The 18,404-nt window shown below is 42.0% G+C and overlaps 1 protein-coding gene across 5 annotated transcripts in view; it reads right to left on the reverse strand.

Moving 5' to 3' along the window:
* The window catches only part of MED27 (mediator complex subunit 27), a 218,652-nt gene that overhangs the window by 138,904 nt on the left and 61,344 nt on the right, over positions 1–18,404 (reverse strand). For all 5 annotated transcript variants that reach the window (XM_073022029.1, XM_008005879.3, XM_073022028.1 and 2 more), the window contains exon 3: positions 13,453–13,583. In XM_073022029.1, the coding sequence (XP_072878130.1) occupies positions 13,453–13,583 (131 nt within the window). The remainder of the gene's footprint in view (positions 1–13,452; positions 13,584–18,404) is intronic.

The raw sequence follows: 18,404 nt of genomic DNA on the forward strand, positions 1-18,404 counted from the left end.
TGCATACCTGTTAGAATGTCTAAACATTAAAAAGACGGACAATGTCAAGTGTTGGTGGAAGCGCAGCAACTGGAACTCTCATACCCTGCTGGTGGGAAGGTAAAAATGACACAACCTTTTGAAAAACAACTTGGCAGTATCTTTAAAAAAGTTAAACACACACCTACCATATGACCTAGCTATTGTACTCCTCAATATTTACCCAAGAGAAAAGAAAGCACGTGTCCACACAAAGACTAGTACATGAATGTTCACACTGGCTTTATTAATAGCCAAAGCAACCCAGTTGTCCATCAACAGATATATGGATAAACAAACTGCAGTATATCCAAGTGGTGGAATACTATATAGCAGTAATAAGAAATAATCTACTGATACACGCAACAATATGGATGAATCTCAAAATGACTATGCTGAGTAGAAAAGTCAGATTAAAAAAAAAATTTTTTTTTTTTTAGAGATAGGGTCTCACTATGTTGTCTTGAACTCCTGGGCTCAAGTGATCCTTCTGCCTCTGCCTCCCAAAGTGCTTAGATTACAGGCGTGAGCTACCACACCTAGCCAAAGCAGATAAACAAACAAACAAACAGTATATGCTAGGCCATCTCTACAAAAAACTTAAAAATCAGTCAGGTGTGGTGACACACACCTGTAGTCTCAGCTACTTGGGAGGCCGAGGCAGGAGGATCACTTGAGCCCAGGAGTTTGCAGATGCAGTGAGCTATGAACACACCACTGCACTCCAGTCGGGGCGACAAAGCAAGATCCTGCCTCAAAGAAAAAAAAAGAAAAAAAAAGTATATGCTGTATAGTTCCTCTAATATGACTTCCAGAAAACGCAAACTAATCTATAGTGACAAAAAGCAGATCACTGGTTGCCTGGGGTGAGGGTGAATGATAAAAAGGAATGATAAAAGGGCATGAGGAAATTTTCAGGGTAAGAAATATGTTCACTGTCTTGATTATGTTGAGTAAGGTGATAGTTTCAAAGGCATATACATGTGGCACAATTTGTACACTTTAAACAGGTATAATTGATATATTTTTGTAGCCTCAAATAAAACTGAAAAAATACAGCTATAAAGGAAAAAAGAATATACATCAGATCACAATAAACTGTATACTTCTGAGTTACATAAATGACAATGCATTATGCTTAGTCACAGATACCAATTTAACTAGAAGGATCAAACCACTATTATAATATGAAATAATATATTCAAAAGAAAAAAAGCAAAAAATCACCAGCCTATCTTTTTCTGTGGATCTGAGCATCATAAGCTAAAACAGGTCAGGAAAACGACTGGTATTGATGATGCCAGACACATTCCCAGAGCCGATGAGGAAGCAACAAAGTTAGGATCCACCTTCTTCTAAGTTCCAAATTCCAGCAGGTTCCCATCTGTGGCCTTGAACAAGTCAGCTCTACCAACATTCCCCCTACAATGCTCGTTTCCCTTTTGCTATAGATGCTCTGACAACTCTTGGCCCGGAGACCTCCATCTCTGGAGCATTCTGTGCACCCCTTCTGGAGCAGTGACTCTGAGTCTCAGCTGCATGTGGGAATCATCCTGGGATCTGCTTAAAAATATGGATGACTTGGGCCTCTTCCCCGAAACAATTCCCCCTAAGATTCTAATGTGTAGCTAGGGCTGGGAGTCCCTGTTCCAAAGTCCCCCTTACCTCCAGAGCAAAGCTGTGGCCCCGCATCAGCTGGCTGGTCCCCGCATCTGCTGGCCGGTCCCTTTAATTGGCAGCCCATTATAGTCTACTACTACTACTCAGCTGTCAGATGTCCCTACAGTGAGGCCTGGCCCTGACCACTTCTCCTAAGGGCCAGCAGGCCCTGAGCTCAGAGATTAATTGAGGTTTAGAAACACATTTGGTACCCATCCCCCTCACCACTGCCTCCAAACACAAAGAATGTCCAGTTCTTTCCACGCTAACCAAAATTAGAGAGATATTTAATGTCTTAGCAAGCTAGAAATAAGTATAATCTGCACTGAAAACAGGTTTTTCGTGTATTATTAAGAATTCCTGTGTATCTATTTTAAATGAGTACTCTCAGAGTGACTGGTACGACTAGAATAAAATCCATTCTGCCCTAAAACACTCAAGCTAGGAGACAAAGCCACTTCCCACGCATGCCTATTCTCATGTTACTGAGGTCACTGTGCCTGTGAGAACTGGCGCAATCTTCAACACAGGTGAACAGAGAAACTGGCTTACTGCTTCTTGATGACTTATAACCCTAACCAGGGACTTGCTTTCTGGGCCAAAATCTATATGGCAGAGAGAGAGAAAGAAAAAGGCATCAAGAAACCATCAAAATTGGCCAGGCGCGGTGGCTCTCGCCTGTAACCCCAGCACTTCGGGAGGCTGAGGCAAGCGGATCACTTGAGGTCAGGAGTTCAAGAGCAGCCTGACCAACATGGTGAAACCCCGTCTCCACTAAAAATAACAAAAAAATTGTCCTGGTTTGGTGGTGCACGCCTGTAATCCCAGCAACTCCAGAGGCTGATGCAGGAGAACCGTTTGAACCCGAGAGGTGAAGGTTGCAGTGAGCTGAGATCACGCCACTGACTGCATCCCAGCCTGGGGAACAGAGTGAGTGAGACTCTGTCTCAAAAAGAAAAAGAAAAAAAGAAACCATTAAAATTACTTTTCATTCCAAGAAAGAACAGAAAGATCTGAAACAAAAGAGTTTCACTTACAACCAGCATTAGTTACGGATGGCATGGTGTGAAATATTAACAATCCTGAAGCTCTTTGTTATGCAAAGAGAGATTTAAAAAAAAAAGGATCCAGCTTCTATGTGATGAGCTGTACTACACAACCACCCATTTCTTTTCTTCCTTTGCCCAATAATGGCCAGTGATGTAATAACCACACCAGACAGCTGTCTTCCTGGATAAAATCACCTTGTAAAGGAGAAATGCAATTAGAGGATGCAATGAAATATAATTTTTAAACTGCTTCTGCAGGCTGCCACATTCAACTTAGTGCTTAATGGCCAGGTTCTTTATTACAGTTTTCTATTTTATGCAATTTCTCTCTGACTCAGTATCTATGGAAGACACTGGGTTTTAAATTGTAGTCTATGTCACAATGGGTCTGAGACAAACATAGGTCAGGTGAGCTGAGAGTGAGGCCAAGATCAGAACCAGATAGTAAGGGCTGCAAGGGGCACATGACAGGTGGGCCTGAAGGGTTGGCTAAGGCAAGGCTAGACAGGGGGAGGCAGGGATAGGCGGGATGGGGTGGCAGGGCTCTGTCACCAACTCCTCTGCCTGCTCTTCTGGTCTCCCTCCACAGTCACTGGCAGAACATATCCACTCTGAGACTTCTGCCCTCCCTATGCTCATGAACAGTATCACGCTCTCATCACGCAGTTTCAACCAATCAGCAACTATTTGTCCACGCTCCCCTTCCGCACCCCACCGCCCAGCACTTTTGGGAAGGGGGGATTGGAGTATTTTAAAGTGAATCTGGTTCATCAAATCATTTCACCCAAGATTTAAGGGTACCTCAAACTTCATGTGCTTCAAATGAAACCCATTAATTTTCTGTTTAAATGCAGTAGTCCTTTCTGCACCTTCAGATTCCCAGCGTGGTCAAACATACACCTGGCCTGTGGAAAGTACATAAAGGCTTTCAGAGTGAACATACACACACACACACACACACACACACACACACACACACACACAAATTCTCTCTCTCACTCTGTCTCTCTCTTCTCTCTCCCTCCCCCTCCAGGACTTCCTCCTAGCTTTCTGCCACAGGCCAGTGCTTCTAAAGAGGAGGAAACCAAGGAAACCCCCCGGGATGCAGCAGGGGAGCGAATCAGTTCTCCTGGCCACCTAAAGTGTTCCATCCCTGACAGGCTACAGATTTCAGTCTGTGGCTTCTTGAACTGAGTACGGTTCTCTCAAGGGGAGAAAAGTAACTTTTACAACATATATGCTAATGAAGCATAACGACAGAGAGCATTTAAAACAAAATGTCCCTATATTTATTCTCCACAGACAGATTTTTGCATTAATATTTATGAGGGATTCCTCGTTTATTTCTCCCAGAGATTTTTCTCTTGCCCAAAGAGAGGGGATAAAAGATAACATGAACCAATTATCTTTTAAACAGTTACAAAGGACTATCTTATTTATCTGCATCCTGCTACTTGATTAATCTTCCTAATATACCACTTTCCACATATCAGCCGCTGCTCACAAGCCCCGGGGGCCTGCTCTCCCTGCAGCAGCACACTGCAAGGCCTCTGCCTGGCTCTGGGGCCCTGCTCGCTGCCAGAACCTCTAGATTCAACCCTATCCATCCTCACTCAGCAGGAAGGGTTGCCACTGCCACTGGGGACAGACCTGCGGCTACAGAGCCCTACCCACAGGCATTTCTGTCTGTCCAAATGGCACCTGGTTCCCGGCCATTCAAATACCCAACGCTCACACTTCCAATCCACTAAGAGCCACGGGCAGCAGGAACACATGTCCAGAACACGCTGTGAAAAGATGTTTTGAGCCTCATCAGCCAGGTCAGCAGCACAGAGAAGAACGAATCTTCAGGACTCATTCATTCAGCCAATAGTGCACAGTGAAGACTAGGCCGTAAAAGAGACACGGGCAGTGCCAGTCCTCAAGGAGTTAAAGTCTCACAACACAGGGCAGAAAGTGGCAACTGCCCTGGAAGAGACAAAACTGAAACCTTATAGGAGTAAGAAGCTGAAGGTTTCTTTCTGCCCAATCACTGAATCACATTTTCCCTTCCCTCATCAAAGACAGACTCAGAGAGACACTTTCCTCTTCTACCTGCCAATAACAAGAGTACATAAAATAAACACATAAAAAAGGACATTTCAGCAACTATTACTGGGTGTGACTTCTCTGACGCCTCAGATGAGCAACTCTAAAGAGCGATGAGGACAAGGCAACACTGGAGATGGGACACATAAGGAAGATGATCCTATACCCTTGACCTCAAAATGCCGTCTCAGTCTACTTCAAGACAAATGGAACAAAAAGGCAGAAGGAGAAAGAAACAGGGCTTGGGCAGTTAAACGTTTACAATCCAACCAGGCAAGGCCTTTCTCTGTTTCTGTGTGAGTCTGAGAGGGTAACTGGCTTCCAGGAGCTCTGAATGCCAGGTATCTGACCACGAAGGGTTTCTTTCTGTCACCGTGTCAAGGTGGTCTGGTAATGTCTATAGTGCTCCTGACCCTTCATGAGCCACAATGATAAAACCTTGGCAGGTATGCTAGTTCCAACCCATCTTTTAACTTTTGCACAAAAACTGACCAAAATTGGGATCTTAAATCTTGAAATTCATTGTATCCCTCTCTTTTGGCAACTGAATAATTTTCCATCTAAGATCCTAATACGGGTAACCCTTGCTGTCTAAAACATTCCTATTCACACTCGGGACATGGAATCGATATGGACAAATGTCTGGGATAAGAGTGGCATCCCTCACCATTCCTGGAGACAGCTCCAGTCTTGTAAGAAAAAGGCAAAAGCAGCTGTCTGAGTCAGACAGCTTAAACATGACTGATATTAATAAATGAGCTTAGGTAGTGTCAGTTATTGGCAACTGATCTCCTCCTTATTAATATGGCCCCGCAATGGAGAGAAAAGATTTCTCCATGTTCTAGAATGCAAACAATGTTTTAATCTTTAATTATATTCTCAATTTCAACTCTTCTAGAGAGTTATAGCCACCTAGGCCTAGGATTATTTCTTTATTACACAGCCTCTCTGTGGTATTTAATGAATATTGTTACTTAATACTTGCCAGTGGAGGAAAGAATGACTTAGCAAATTTCTACCCAAGTTTTGATGACTTTTTCCAAAACTCAGGAAACTTACAGCTGCAAAGTTCTCTGTTTCCTTTGCAGGACATTAAGCCAGGCGATACCTCTGCCCACCAGCCCAAGCTCAGGGTGAGCCAGTCTGGGTAATAACCTGTTCCCTTTGTACAGTGTCCCTGGAAAAGGAGACTGAGGAAATGCTCTGCATTTGCAAGGCTTGTGGCAATGGACCAGTTTGCATCACATTCATGGTTTACTCACTGTTCCTTTGCTCAGAGGCAAACTAAACTCCAATAAAAAATGATGCCAGATATTCTTGTTCAAGGTTCCTGTCCCATCAAAGTTGAAGAATTTAATATAAATTAATCAGCATATAACCAAATTCTGCCCTCAACAAAATACCAGGAGTCCAGGAACAAAACAAAGCCCAGGTAATCAAGAAGAAAATCAAGTCCCTGCAAGGACACATGTTCACAGTCACTATGCAAATGGCATCTAGAGCCAGGTTTTTGTAATCGAACTGCAGAAACCTGGAGTTTCATACCTGTCTGGCAAAGGGGGAAAAAAAAGAGAAAAAAAAAAACCCTTAAAAAACGTCTCAAAATGAGCAACAGAAGAGATAATGATGCAATAGTTAGGAAGCTATGAGAAGAGACTTGTTTCATGAGCTTCATCCTGGCAAGTGTTTGCCTTGGTCGGTTTAAACAGCAATGACAACGATCACCCCCCTTCATGCATCACTATTGCCAAAGACAGATTCAAGTTGCTGCTTTGCTCTCTGTGATTCCCACTGGTTTTACATCAAGCAAAAGACAACATGAGCCTCTGCCTTTCAAGAACAGAAACAGCATCTACCACACATCTTGGAAAGGATCCAATCATCTGGATAAGCACCATGTGTAATTTCAAGTCAACAATCTTCTTGGGAATTAATGTGCAAGGCGGGTGGCAGAAAATGAGCCTCTTTCAGTTAAATTCCCAGAGCCAAATCAGTGGCCGTCCCAAAGGCAATCTGTTGTTCAAACACTGGAAGCCCTAGGTGTGAGTGCTGTGTCATTATCCCTGTTACCTCCTGAACGGGTGGCACTTCCTTCCAGCAACACTTGTCACTGCATGCTGTTTTTGTGGTGGTGTTGTTACTCAAACCTGAGAGGCGAGTCATCCAAGAATCGAAACGGAAAGTGAGGACTCTGCTCTCTTGAAAGTATTACAAGATACTGAAACAGATGCAAATGCTGAGGAAATGGCACCAGTAAGCTCCAAAGAACATCAAAAAAATACTATTCAGCAATAAAATGGAACCAACCGCTGATACATGCAACATAAAGAATCTCAAAAACATCATGTTGAGTAGAAGAAATCAGAAGGAAAATATTATGTTCTGCATGACTCCACTAATACGGAAGTTCTAGAAGAGGCAAAGCTAAGATATAAGTATAGAGATCAGAACAGTAGTTGCCTGGGGTGGGAGAGAAACTGGAGACAAGTATAATCCACTCTTTGGAGGAGTCCTGCTATAAAGAGAGACATGAGGTGGGAGCTGGGAGGCAGAATGGTGTCATGGGCATGTGTTGTTACAGGGAACGGTTTTCAGGGTAAGCATGTTTTATCTATGAATGAGAATAATCAGGAGAAAAGGGAAAAATGATGGTGTAGGACGGAAAAAGGAGACCAATGGAGACACGGCCTGGAGTAGGTGAGAGGGATCCATCAACAAGTAGAAGGGCTGTTCTTAGCTTGGAGCATGAATAGCTCACCCCCAGGGACCGCACAGAACGAAGCCCAGGAAACAAGTGCGCCCTTAATCAAGCAGACAGAATCTTTTCATGGAAGATAATATAATGCAACAGAAATTGCCTGTCCCCACAATTTCCAGGGCATGGAAGTAATAGTTTTCAAAGTAAGCTTTCTGAAAAACTATTTGTTTTCCCTCAAACCTAAATAAGATCTAGGTTTGCTGGACAAGAACACAGTCACCTCTGCCGTCACTGAAAACCGGCATTTCATCAGGCCAAGTTGTTGAAACTCAGAGAAGTCCTAGGCCATTCAGCCTGGCCATACTGATTAAAAGCAATATTCCATGTTAACACAAAAGCACACAACACTGGATTAGAAAATCAAGGCTGCTAAGACAGAACACAGGTAAACATAGCTACATCTCTCAAATAATAAATACATAGATATCACAATATATAACTTATAGATCAATTAAATAAGATAGCCACTGTCCAGGCTGATCTCAGTCCTATGAGGCTCAAAAAGCCCAACAATGTTTACACAGCAACAGTGGACACAGCCTCTTTATGGAAATGATAGTGCCCCTTGTGCAAAAAACTTAATTTGAGCACTTGGAAATCCTAGAAGTGAGGTCACTTAATTAGTGCCCTCTGAACGCTAACACATGATAAATTTCATCGCGAACAAGATCTTGATCTTCTATCAAGCTTCTCTGGAAGGGGAGAAAGATACGAATCACTAATCCCATGAATCACTCATCCTATGGGAGCTAAGGGAGGAATCTGAGTCTTCAGAGACTACTACTGTTGGAGCCCTGGATTTTGAAAACAAACACATCGTACACATCTCCTTCATTCTTGCCATGCCTGTGCTCTCGGCACAGCTGGGCAGAACTAGTAGTTTTGCTGTGGCAGCCTTAGTGCCATCCAACTGCTAACACAAGCCATGCAGAAACCTACCCGTCACTGCACTAACACGCACGGGGTTGCAGAGAAAGGTGTGTGAGGAACCCAGACGTGAGCCTTTCACTGCTTTCCTCCATTGTTTTTAAAAAAACCTTTCCTTAGAATCCTGTAAGCCTATACAAGAAAGCATCTAGCACTCTCAATGAAATAAACCCGCCATCCTTCACAGCCAGTAGCAGAGAAATGTGGTAAAGGGCGGCTGGGCTTCCCCAAGTGGACCTCCTTCCCCACTCTGCCCGTGGCCTTCTCAGGCACTGGAAGAAGGTCATGTCAGTCAACTTGGTCCATGTCGCTATGATGCTCTGCTCCTTGTTTGCTCCTGTCTCTACTCAGAGCTTCCCAAAAGCCAAGATTATATCTTATTCATCTCCGAATCCCCAGCACAGTGTATAGAACCAAGCATTTGCAGGCCCTGAGTAAATATTTACTGAATAAATAAGTGAATGGGGTTTACAGGCTCAGCCATTGTTCCTGTGTGCAATGTGATGGTTTTAAAATATGTCCACAAATTCTTTGACACGTCTTTCTTCAAAAGGGAGAGCCTTATCCCCTCCCCTTGAATGTCAGACAAACTTCGTGACTCATTGCAAATGAACAGAATGGGGTAGAACTGACGCTATGTGTCTTCTGAGATTAGGTCATAAAAAGGATGGCTGCTGCCTGGTTCTCATTCTCCTATATTGCTGGCTCTGGAGGAGCCAGAAGCCTTGTCATGAGGATATTCAAGCAGCCTGTGGAGAGATCTAGGTGGAGAGGAATCAAGATTTCCTGCCAATGGCCAGCACCAACCTGCCTGCCATGTGAGTGAGCCACCATGCAAGTGGAGCTCCTAACCTCAGCCAAACCTCAGGTGACTGCGGCCTTACGACAGGCTCTGAGTCAGAACCACCCAAACGAGCCACTCCTAGATTCCTAATCCACAGAAACTGTGAGAGATAATGCTCATGGCTATTAAAGCACTAAGTTTTAGAGCAATCTGTTATGAAGCAATAGATAATTAATTAACATAGCAACCTTGGAGGATTTCGGTGTTTTATAAGGGTGTTGAAAGGATTTTCTTAATGACAAAAAGTTAGTTTATAGTTACATTGTGCTTATAATAAAAATTTTGTAATAAGGAGTCTTCTACAGAATACAATCATAAGATGAGTATTGATATGCAAATCTGAATATTACATAGATCAAATTATGCTCCCTTAAATTTCACAACTATAGTCAATAAAATGTTGAGATATGAAATAGAAAAATACTATAATATACTCCTTTTTTGAGATTTTTTTGCTTTTAAAACCTATTTATTGCTTTAAAAAATTATAGCTTTTAAAAACTATATATGATATATTCATAGAAAAAGTCTAGAATAATATCTATCCTAGTCTTAACAACTTTTTTTCAAAATCTACATTATGTATATACTATTATTGTTCTATTTCCTAGCTTAAAAAAGAAAAACAAAACTTTTTAGGGTGGCAGCCATGTTGCATTTCCAGCCAACATCAAGCATAATGAGTGGCACATAGTAGGTGCTCAGTGGAAGTGCAATAGGGCGGGGTGCCGTAGCTCACATCTATAATCCCAGCACTTTCGAAGGCCAAGGTGAAAGGATCATTTAAGCTCAGGAGTTTGAGGCTGCAATGAGCTGTGATCATGCCACTGCACTCCAGCCTGGGTGACACAGGGAGAACCTGCCTCTAAAAGGAAACAAAAAGGGGAGTCGGGGAGGCAACTGATGTCTTTTAGATATAGATTCTGCCTACTGGACAGTAGTTCTATAATGGGATTCCAGGATAATGTAAGCCCAAAAAGCTCAATGATGTGAAAAGGTAGCAGTCAATTTTCACAGGAAATAGGCTACTAAGTATAGGAAATCATTTTTATGTTGTATTCTTAAGACATAGTAACCACTTTTCTCTTTGAAACTATTTTGAGTGATTTATTATAAATTTATAATGGCAGTTGTGAATACCTCTTGCTCTTTTTTTTTTTTTTTTTTTTTTTGGCATGAGAACAGAGTCTGTTGATTGCCCTGATGCTTAAAATAGTTTCTAAGTGTCCTCATAATAGCATGTCACCTGTAAACAGGTTTCAAGCCAATGCAAATTAACAAATGGTGAACAGATGGACTAAGAACTGACTTTTGTCAAGAGAGAGTTAGCAACAAACACTTTTTGGCTCCAGTCTTATGGGACCATTAGAAAGTCTTTTACTTCTCGCCAAACATCTTGCCTCAGTAGACAATCCATGCAGGGAAAATGACAAGTTACAAGGTCCGTTAGACTTTAGAGAGCTGAAAGTTGAGATTTGCAGAATCACCAAATCAACACATGAGAAACAACAGATAGAATAACAGCCGTTAAGAAGCGTTCTGCCAAATAGTAAAACCTCTGGCTTGCATCACTAAAAGCAGCTGTCCCTGTAGTGAGCTTCTTTTTGAAAAACATGGCCCCTATGCGTGCAAGCAGCAGACACAAGCTACTTGTCGAGACTGGCTGGTTACGTTCCTCCTATCCTGGAAGCAAGTGTGAACTGTGAAGAACGCCTGAAAATCACGGAAGTGGTGGCAGCTAGAGAAAGGATCCCCAGAGCAGTCACCCCTTGGGATCCCGCCGGCTCTTCACTGGCCTTTCTCCTCCTCATTCGTCAAGCCTCTGCCTCACGTTGGCTCCTCGGGGAAGCCTTTTTTTGATCACCCTATTTAAGCAGTATCCCCCACTCCCATACCTTCCCCGACTCTGTAGTCCCTTCCTAGCACTAAGCATAACTACAAATTGTGGCATTAATTTATTAATTTGTTAAGGGGGGCTTTTCTGGTCTCCTCCCGCCCCCGAAATGAAAAGCTTAACAAAGATGGGACAGTGTCTGTCCTGCCCATGTTTATATTCCTAGGGCCTAGAAACATGCCTGACACATAGTAGGTACAATAAATATTTGCTAACCAAACAAAATGAGACCTTGAGCAAAGGTAAACAATCAAGTCATATATGCAAACACTCCCTTGGACTGGAAAAGAATGCTGTTTGTAACTGAGGATGTAAACAGAGGAAGGTACACGAAGTGAGCAGGACAGGCGAGGGAATGCCTCTCAGGCGTCTGGCCCTCCCAGAGGAGTGTGCATACTGACAAAACAGGGACTGATGTGCCCACATTTCTCATTCCACATCATTGAGTGAGCCTTTGCACTCACCTGCTAGGGCTTCTAATACAAAAGAACCCAATAGCTTGAATGAACCAAGTGGATCAATCAAGTGTGGCATATTCAAAGGAAGACTACACTGCAACAGAAAAGGGCAACTGGATGAATCTAACACATATGATGTTAAGTGAAAAAAAGCTCATACTTGGGAGGCCGAAACGGGTGGATCACGAGGTCAGGAGATCAAGACCATCCTGGCGAACACGGTGAAACCCCGTCTCTACTAAAAAATACAAAAAACTAGCCGGGCGAGGTGGTGGGCGCCTGTAGTCCCAGCTACTCAGGAGGCTGAGGCAGGAGAACAGCGTGAACCCGTGAGGCGGAGCTTGCAGTGAGCTGAGATCCGGCCACTGCACTCCAGCCTGGGCCACAGAGCCAGACTGTCTCAAAAAAAAAAAAAAAGCCGGGCGCGGTGGCTCAAGCCTGTAATCCCAGCACTTTGGGAGGCCGAGACGGGTGGATCACGAGGTCAGGAGATCGAGACCATCCTGGCTAACACAGTGAAACCCCGTCTCTACTAAAAAATACAAAAAAACTAGCTGGGCGCGGTGGCGGGCGCCTGTAGTCCCAGCTACTCGGAAGGCTGAGGCAGGAGAATGGCATGAACCCGGGAGGCGGAGCTTGCAGTGAGCTGAGATCGGTCACCGCACTCTAGCCTGGGGGACAGAGCAAGACTCCGTCTCAAAAAAAAAAAAAAAAAAAAAAAAAAAAGGCTCATACAAAAAAATGACACTGCGTGATTCCACTTATATGAAGTTCAAGGACAGGCAATATTAACTGTTTAAAGAAGTCAGAATGGTGTTAAACTTGGGAAGGAGGGCAGCACGGGTATAGACAGAGAACAAAGAGGAGGAACCCTTATGGGATTCTGGAAGTGGTGGCTACATGGATGTACACAAGTGTGAGAAAATCTTTAAACTGTATGCTCTGTGAAGCTTACTGTATCCGTTATCCTTCCTAATGGGAAAAAGAAGAGCACATATATTACTATTTTTAAACATGAACAAATGAACCTAGCATTTATTCTAATCTCAGCTCTAGCAGGTTCTCTAGGTGGACTGCAGCTTAACCAAAGGTGCTCCTCAGCTGTCTCATTTATAAAATAAGGATAACTGCACTCATATTCTACCACCTTTGGGAATGTGATAAGGAAACAAATAATAAGCCGTGAGGTCTCTTAAAATCCTAGGTAGAAAAGTCACATACAAAATATGTAAAATAAACTGCATTATAGCTGTTTCACAAAGATCTATGCAAATTATGTTACCATCATGCTTGATTTCTAATCCTAATAGATGCCCTTTTAAAAGAAAGAAATAATTCAGGGCCGGGTGTGGTAGCTTATACCTGTAATCCCAGCACTTTGGGAGGCCAAGGCAGGTGGATCACCTGAGGTCAGGAGTTCGAAACCAGCCTAGCCAACATAGTGAAACCCCATCTCTACTAAAAATACAAAAATTAGCTGGGCATGGTGGTGTGCACTTGCAATCCCAGCTACTTGGGAGGCTGAGACACGAGAATTGCTTGAACCTGACGGGGTAGGGGAGGGCAGAGGTTGCAGTGAGCCGAGATCATGCCACTGCACTCCAGCCTAGATGAAAAAGCAAAACTCCGTCTCAAAAAAAGGAAGGGAGAAAGGGAGGGAATTTTGAAGAAAACAGTAACTTTCCACTACCCCGAAACAAGTATAAAGTAAAGAAGTTCACTCAGGACTAAAGTAATTTTTCAAACCCGTCACTCACTGAGGTGGTAGAACAAGAGTTGTGGGCTGAGCCTTTGGTCTACGTTTGGCAGATACTCCCATCTGATTAGCGGAGCGCTTCAACGACTGCTGATTCAAAAGGCCAGATGCTAGTCCTGCATGGTACTGCAACTGCAGAGAAAAACAAAACAAAAGGGAAAGAAAAATAGCTTTTGGTAAAAGCAGGACAAATGGTATTAAACTAGCAATACTTGATAATCTTATCCCCTTAGAACATTTTAAGTAACTTCAAATACAACTGCTCACATTCTGCTTCAAGGAATTTATCCATAAAAAGATAATCACACAAACAGGAAACGAAACAAGAACAAGACTGTTCATCACAGCATTACCTCATGATGAAAAACTGGAAGCAGTCAAAATGTCCAACAAATGACTGTGAAATTGATTAAAATAGAGAAAGAACCTCACAATATCATTTTGTTGAAAAGGAAAAAAGGTTCCATTGTAAACAGAGAGGTACTTTAAAAAATGTTCTCTAAAACGCTAACTGTATTTTTCGGCAGCAGAATTCGACTGATTTTTACTTTCTTATTTTTCACTACTATTCACATGCTTTATGTAAATGGTTTTAAAGCCTATGTAATTTTTTCAATAAGGAAATCCAGAGGTTTTCCTTAGAGACAAAGTTAGTTCTGGGAAGTCTTGCTACCGTCATATCTTGCTTATAATAAAAATCATAGAATTTGTAGTCTACTGCAGCACACCATGACCACGACCATGGCTTATCATACATAGATTCAAACATACTGTGAGTCTGCATTCAGAACCACGGAGCTATCTTCTAAATGGTTAAATTACAAATATCAATCATAAGAACAAGCTCATGAATATATCTTACAACAATGTATACAAATGGATATAAGCTCATTGGAGAGAACAGAGTGGAGAAGTCAATTTCAAGTCCATGGACGTGCAACTGGAACAATATCTAAAGCAGCAGCATGCTTAATGTGTCTGGTGCCAGCATCCTTTGCTTGATCCCTAGACAAACTGCTGGGCTTCACGGTGACTTAGGATAGATAACTTTACTTCTCTATACTTCAATTTATTATTGGGAAAGATAAATGATACTGCCCAGTTCTAAACCAAATAAGACTTTGAATTATAATTTATGTAAAATATAATACACACATTTTACGTGAACAGTTTAATGAGTTTTGACAAATGTATATACCTGTGTAACTACCATCCCAATCAAGATAAAGAAACTTTCCATCACTACAGAAAGCTCATTTGTGCCCTAATGCAGTCAATCCCCTTACACCTACCATCAGGAAATTCTGATTTAAAATATAACTCATCATTCTCACTCCTTGCTAAATGAAGCTTATAACCAATTTGACGTATGACAATAACTTTTAGCTTCCCTTTCTAATCCCATACTTTTGTATTTTAGATCATGAGTTGTCATCAATATCGCTATGATAAAATTATCCTTGAAAGGTATCCCAATTGTGAGCAGATGTAAATAAAAGATTCACATGTGAAAATGCCAAGCTAAGAACTTGGATAGAGACCATTTATAACATCCAATGTGTTTCTTCCTCTCTTCTCAAATTAAGCAAGGTCTTTCAAACATTTATTTAGAATTATCTAAACATACAAATAGTAATTCATTCTAAAGCTCTGAATCAATTTCTTCTCAAAACGCTCTTCCAAGGCACAGATTTTCTTTGCCGAGTCAGCTGCATTACAGCTCACAGTAATGAAACTGGCGACCACCATATAAAAGGGGCTGGGCCTTGGATGCAAAGGGCAATAACGTTCTGAAAAATAAACAGCCTCACCTAAAGCCACAGGGCTGCCTGCAAATAGAGCGCAGAGAAAACAAAACCAACTGAAATGATCTGCTGCTGGAATGTGGCTATAAAAACGAGGATATCCAGTGATCCAGTACGACTGTGTTTGGAGCATCCATACCGCTTTTTAACAGGCTCTTGATTTACTTGGTCGATTTGCTGTGGGAGCCTTATGGGTGCCCAACACAAGACAAACATACATCACATTCATAATAAAGATGGAGCTCTTTTCAGGGTGGAAAAGGGGCGGGGGTATCATAATTTGGCTCTAACAACTCATCTTAGACCAATGAATTTTGCTCAAATTTGTTTTTTTCCTACAGATTTCTTAAATGGGAAATCAATGGAGGCAAGGGACAGTACAAGTTTGAAAGACAATGTTTCAAAATGTCAGCTACTTGGGTTTCGATCTTCCCTGCCAGAATTTGCAATGAGTGCAATATGCATGGGGCTTTATGGAATTACAGGGAAAGACAGCTTGGCAGGGGCCTCCTCCTGGCTCAAGGAATCGTCTCTCCTTTTGGCTCTCCTCCTTTGTATTTATTAGGGTCCATGCAAGCTCAGCCGTTCCAGCCCTGCTGACTCTTTGAGTGGAAGAGTCCTGCTAACTATGCAGAGTCGCAGGGTGATTTTGCCCACCTGGCATCATTTTGATCATTTGCTCAAACAAACAAACAAAAAACCCAAAACAGCAGAAATGTATGCTAACTGCTATCTGTCTTTTAAAGCGTTCCTTTGAAACCTCAACCATCTTGGATGCTCTCAATATAGAGTGCACCTCTGATAGCACACATAGGTGGAAGGACTCTTCTTCCCCCAAAACAAAATCTGCCCTTGAGAGCTGACTCATAATGATTAAGCAGCACTTGTTAATCATATATATGTATCCCGGTTTCCAGGAACACGGCTCTGACTGTCAAGATCTATAGGGGCCCATTAAATATTTACTGAACTACCTTTATAATGGGAGAAAAGGTCAAAGTTAATAAAACTGACAGGCAGCTCCTGTCCAACTGGATTATACATTATTCAAGCACCAATACTCCATTCCATGGAACACAGTTTAGATCTGAAGAGGCTCTTGGAAAATGTTCACTCAGCCAATGGTTCTAAAACAGAAGAAGGGAGTTCAGAGTGAATCTACAAATTAACATTAGAAACATGTAACTCCCCAAAATACTGCCATAAGTTCTCAATTACAGGTTCTGTAATATTTTCTATAAAAATATATTTCAAGAAACATACTTATCTCCAAATGTCTGCAGCATGGAAACAACTCTATTTCAAAAAGCAACTTATTAAAAGTTCTAATGTGATTTTTCTATCGAAGATCGTTTCTCCACTAACCAGCAGGAATAAAAATGAAAGAAGGAGAGAAATGATCTATTCTTTTAACTTCCATATCTGACAAGTGTGGGGAATGGGAGTGTTGATGTGGTTGGTGAGTTGGAGGGGAAGGTTCGTGACTTACTGTTAAGTTACCACTCCACAGGAACAGCCATTTCCGTGTTGCAGTGTTCTCTGAATTTTTTAGAGTATTTCTCTCAGTTACAATTTTGCTATCTATTAATTTCCACTTTCTATTTTCTATGAATGACCTAGGATTTTTCTATCAGTTCTCAACCTGAAGCCCTTTCTAACCAATTATATCTACTAATTACCGCCATACCTGAGAAAGTTTTAGCAATTAATAATGATCTGAGGAAAGACCAATTAAAATGAGGAAAACTTTGATTTCCTGAATCGTTTTAAAATAATGCTGTTTTAGTCATATTGAATACATAAGAGGCTCCAAGTTGTCAGGCAGGGTTCTGATGAAATGTAAGTGGGAGAGGAAGGGCCTCTGCAATCAGCAGCCTCTCTGGAAATGTGCTCCTGGGCTTTGCTACTACCACACTGGGTGACCTTACGTATCTCCTGTCCCTCTCTAGAAAATATGCATGACATTTTCTCTGAGGACCCACCAAATTCTAAAATTTGATTCCTTGTATTTCTAAAGGTAGAAAGGTATTTGACATGAAGGAATATCCCTGCAATATTAATACAAGAGACTTAACAAACCTTTTTCTGTTGGATAGCCAAGGTCTTTAAAGAATCCTCTTTTGAAGAGTCCAAACTATTGGGAGTCAAAATTCAATTAGCTTTAAAATATGCTCAAATTACAAATAACATATACTGGAAGGAAATGATATAAAAGGCAATGATAAAAACAGGATTCAAACGCAAAGTTTCTTTTTTTTTTTCTTTTTTGAGACGGAGTCTCGCTCTGTCACCCAGGCTGGAGTGCAGTGGCCAGATCTCAGCTCACTGCAAGCTCCGCCTCCCGGGTTCACGCCATTCTCCTGCCTCAGCCTCCCGAATAGCTGGGACTACAGGCGCCCGCCACCTCGCCCGGCCAGTTTTTTTGTATTTTTTAGTAGAGACGGGGTTTCACCGTGTTAGCCAGGATGGTCTCGATCTTCTGACCTCGTGATCCGCCCATCTCGGCCTCCCAAAATGCTGGGATTACAGGCTTGAGCCACCGCGCCCGGCCTCAAACGCAAAGTTTCTGACTTAAATCTTGGGTTCAGGAAATGAGATGAGCAATGACCCCTCCCCCATTCACTCTCCACTTGCTTGATGTCTTCCGCAGTGTTCTGAACGCTTCTACCGGCCCCAAATATTCATAGGTAAATGTTTTGCACTGGACCAAAGTTTGAAAACAGAATAGAAGGAAATTCATCAAACCGATCATGTTCAATATACTAATTAAGCCAGTGGCATTCAATTAGGCCTAGTACCTAAAAGTTGAAGTGTATGCTGGAACCTCCCTGGGGTCCATGCTACAGCATCCCATCATATGCAGCATTGCTCTACCCTTGCCACCTGGCCCGAATCCCACTTTAAGAGAACCTGACATTTGACAATCTCAAAACGTATAAGCCAGATCAATCAAGATTTGATTCTTCTCACTATGAAAATCACTATTTCTTTCTCAAAATTCACCAAAGGCTTTTTTAAGAGTGAAGGGGAAAAAAAGAGCTCTCCTGGCCATAAGTTATGATTCACTTTATTTTTTTAAATAACTTTGCATATAATTACATATAAGGGCAAAGAATGGCACAGAACTAAGTTATAATAAATTCTGTCT

This window comes from Chlorocebus sabaeus, chromosome 12 (assembly GCF_047675955.1).
Source record: "Chlorocebus sabaeus isolate Y175 chromosome 12, mChlSab1.0.hap1, whole genome shotgun sequence".
NCBI classification, from domain to species: Eukaryota; Metazoa; Chordata; class Mammalia; order Primates; family Cercopithecidae; genus Chlorocebus; species Chlorocebus sabaeus.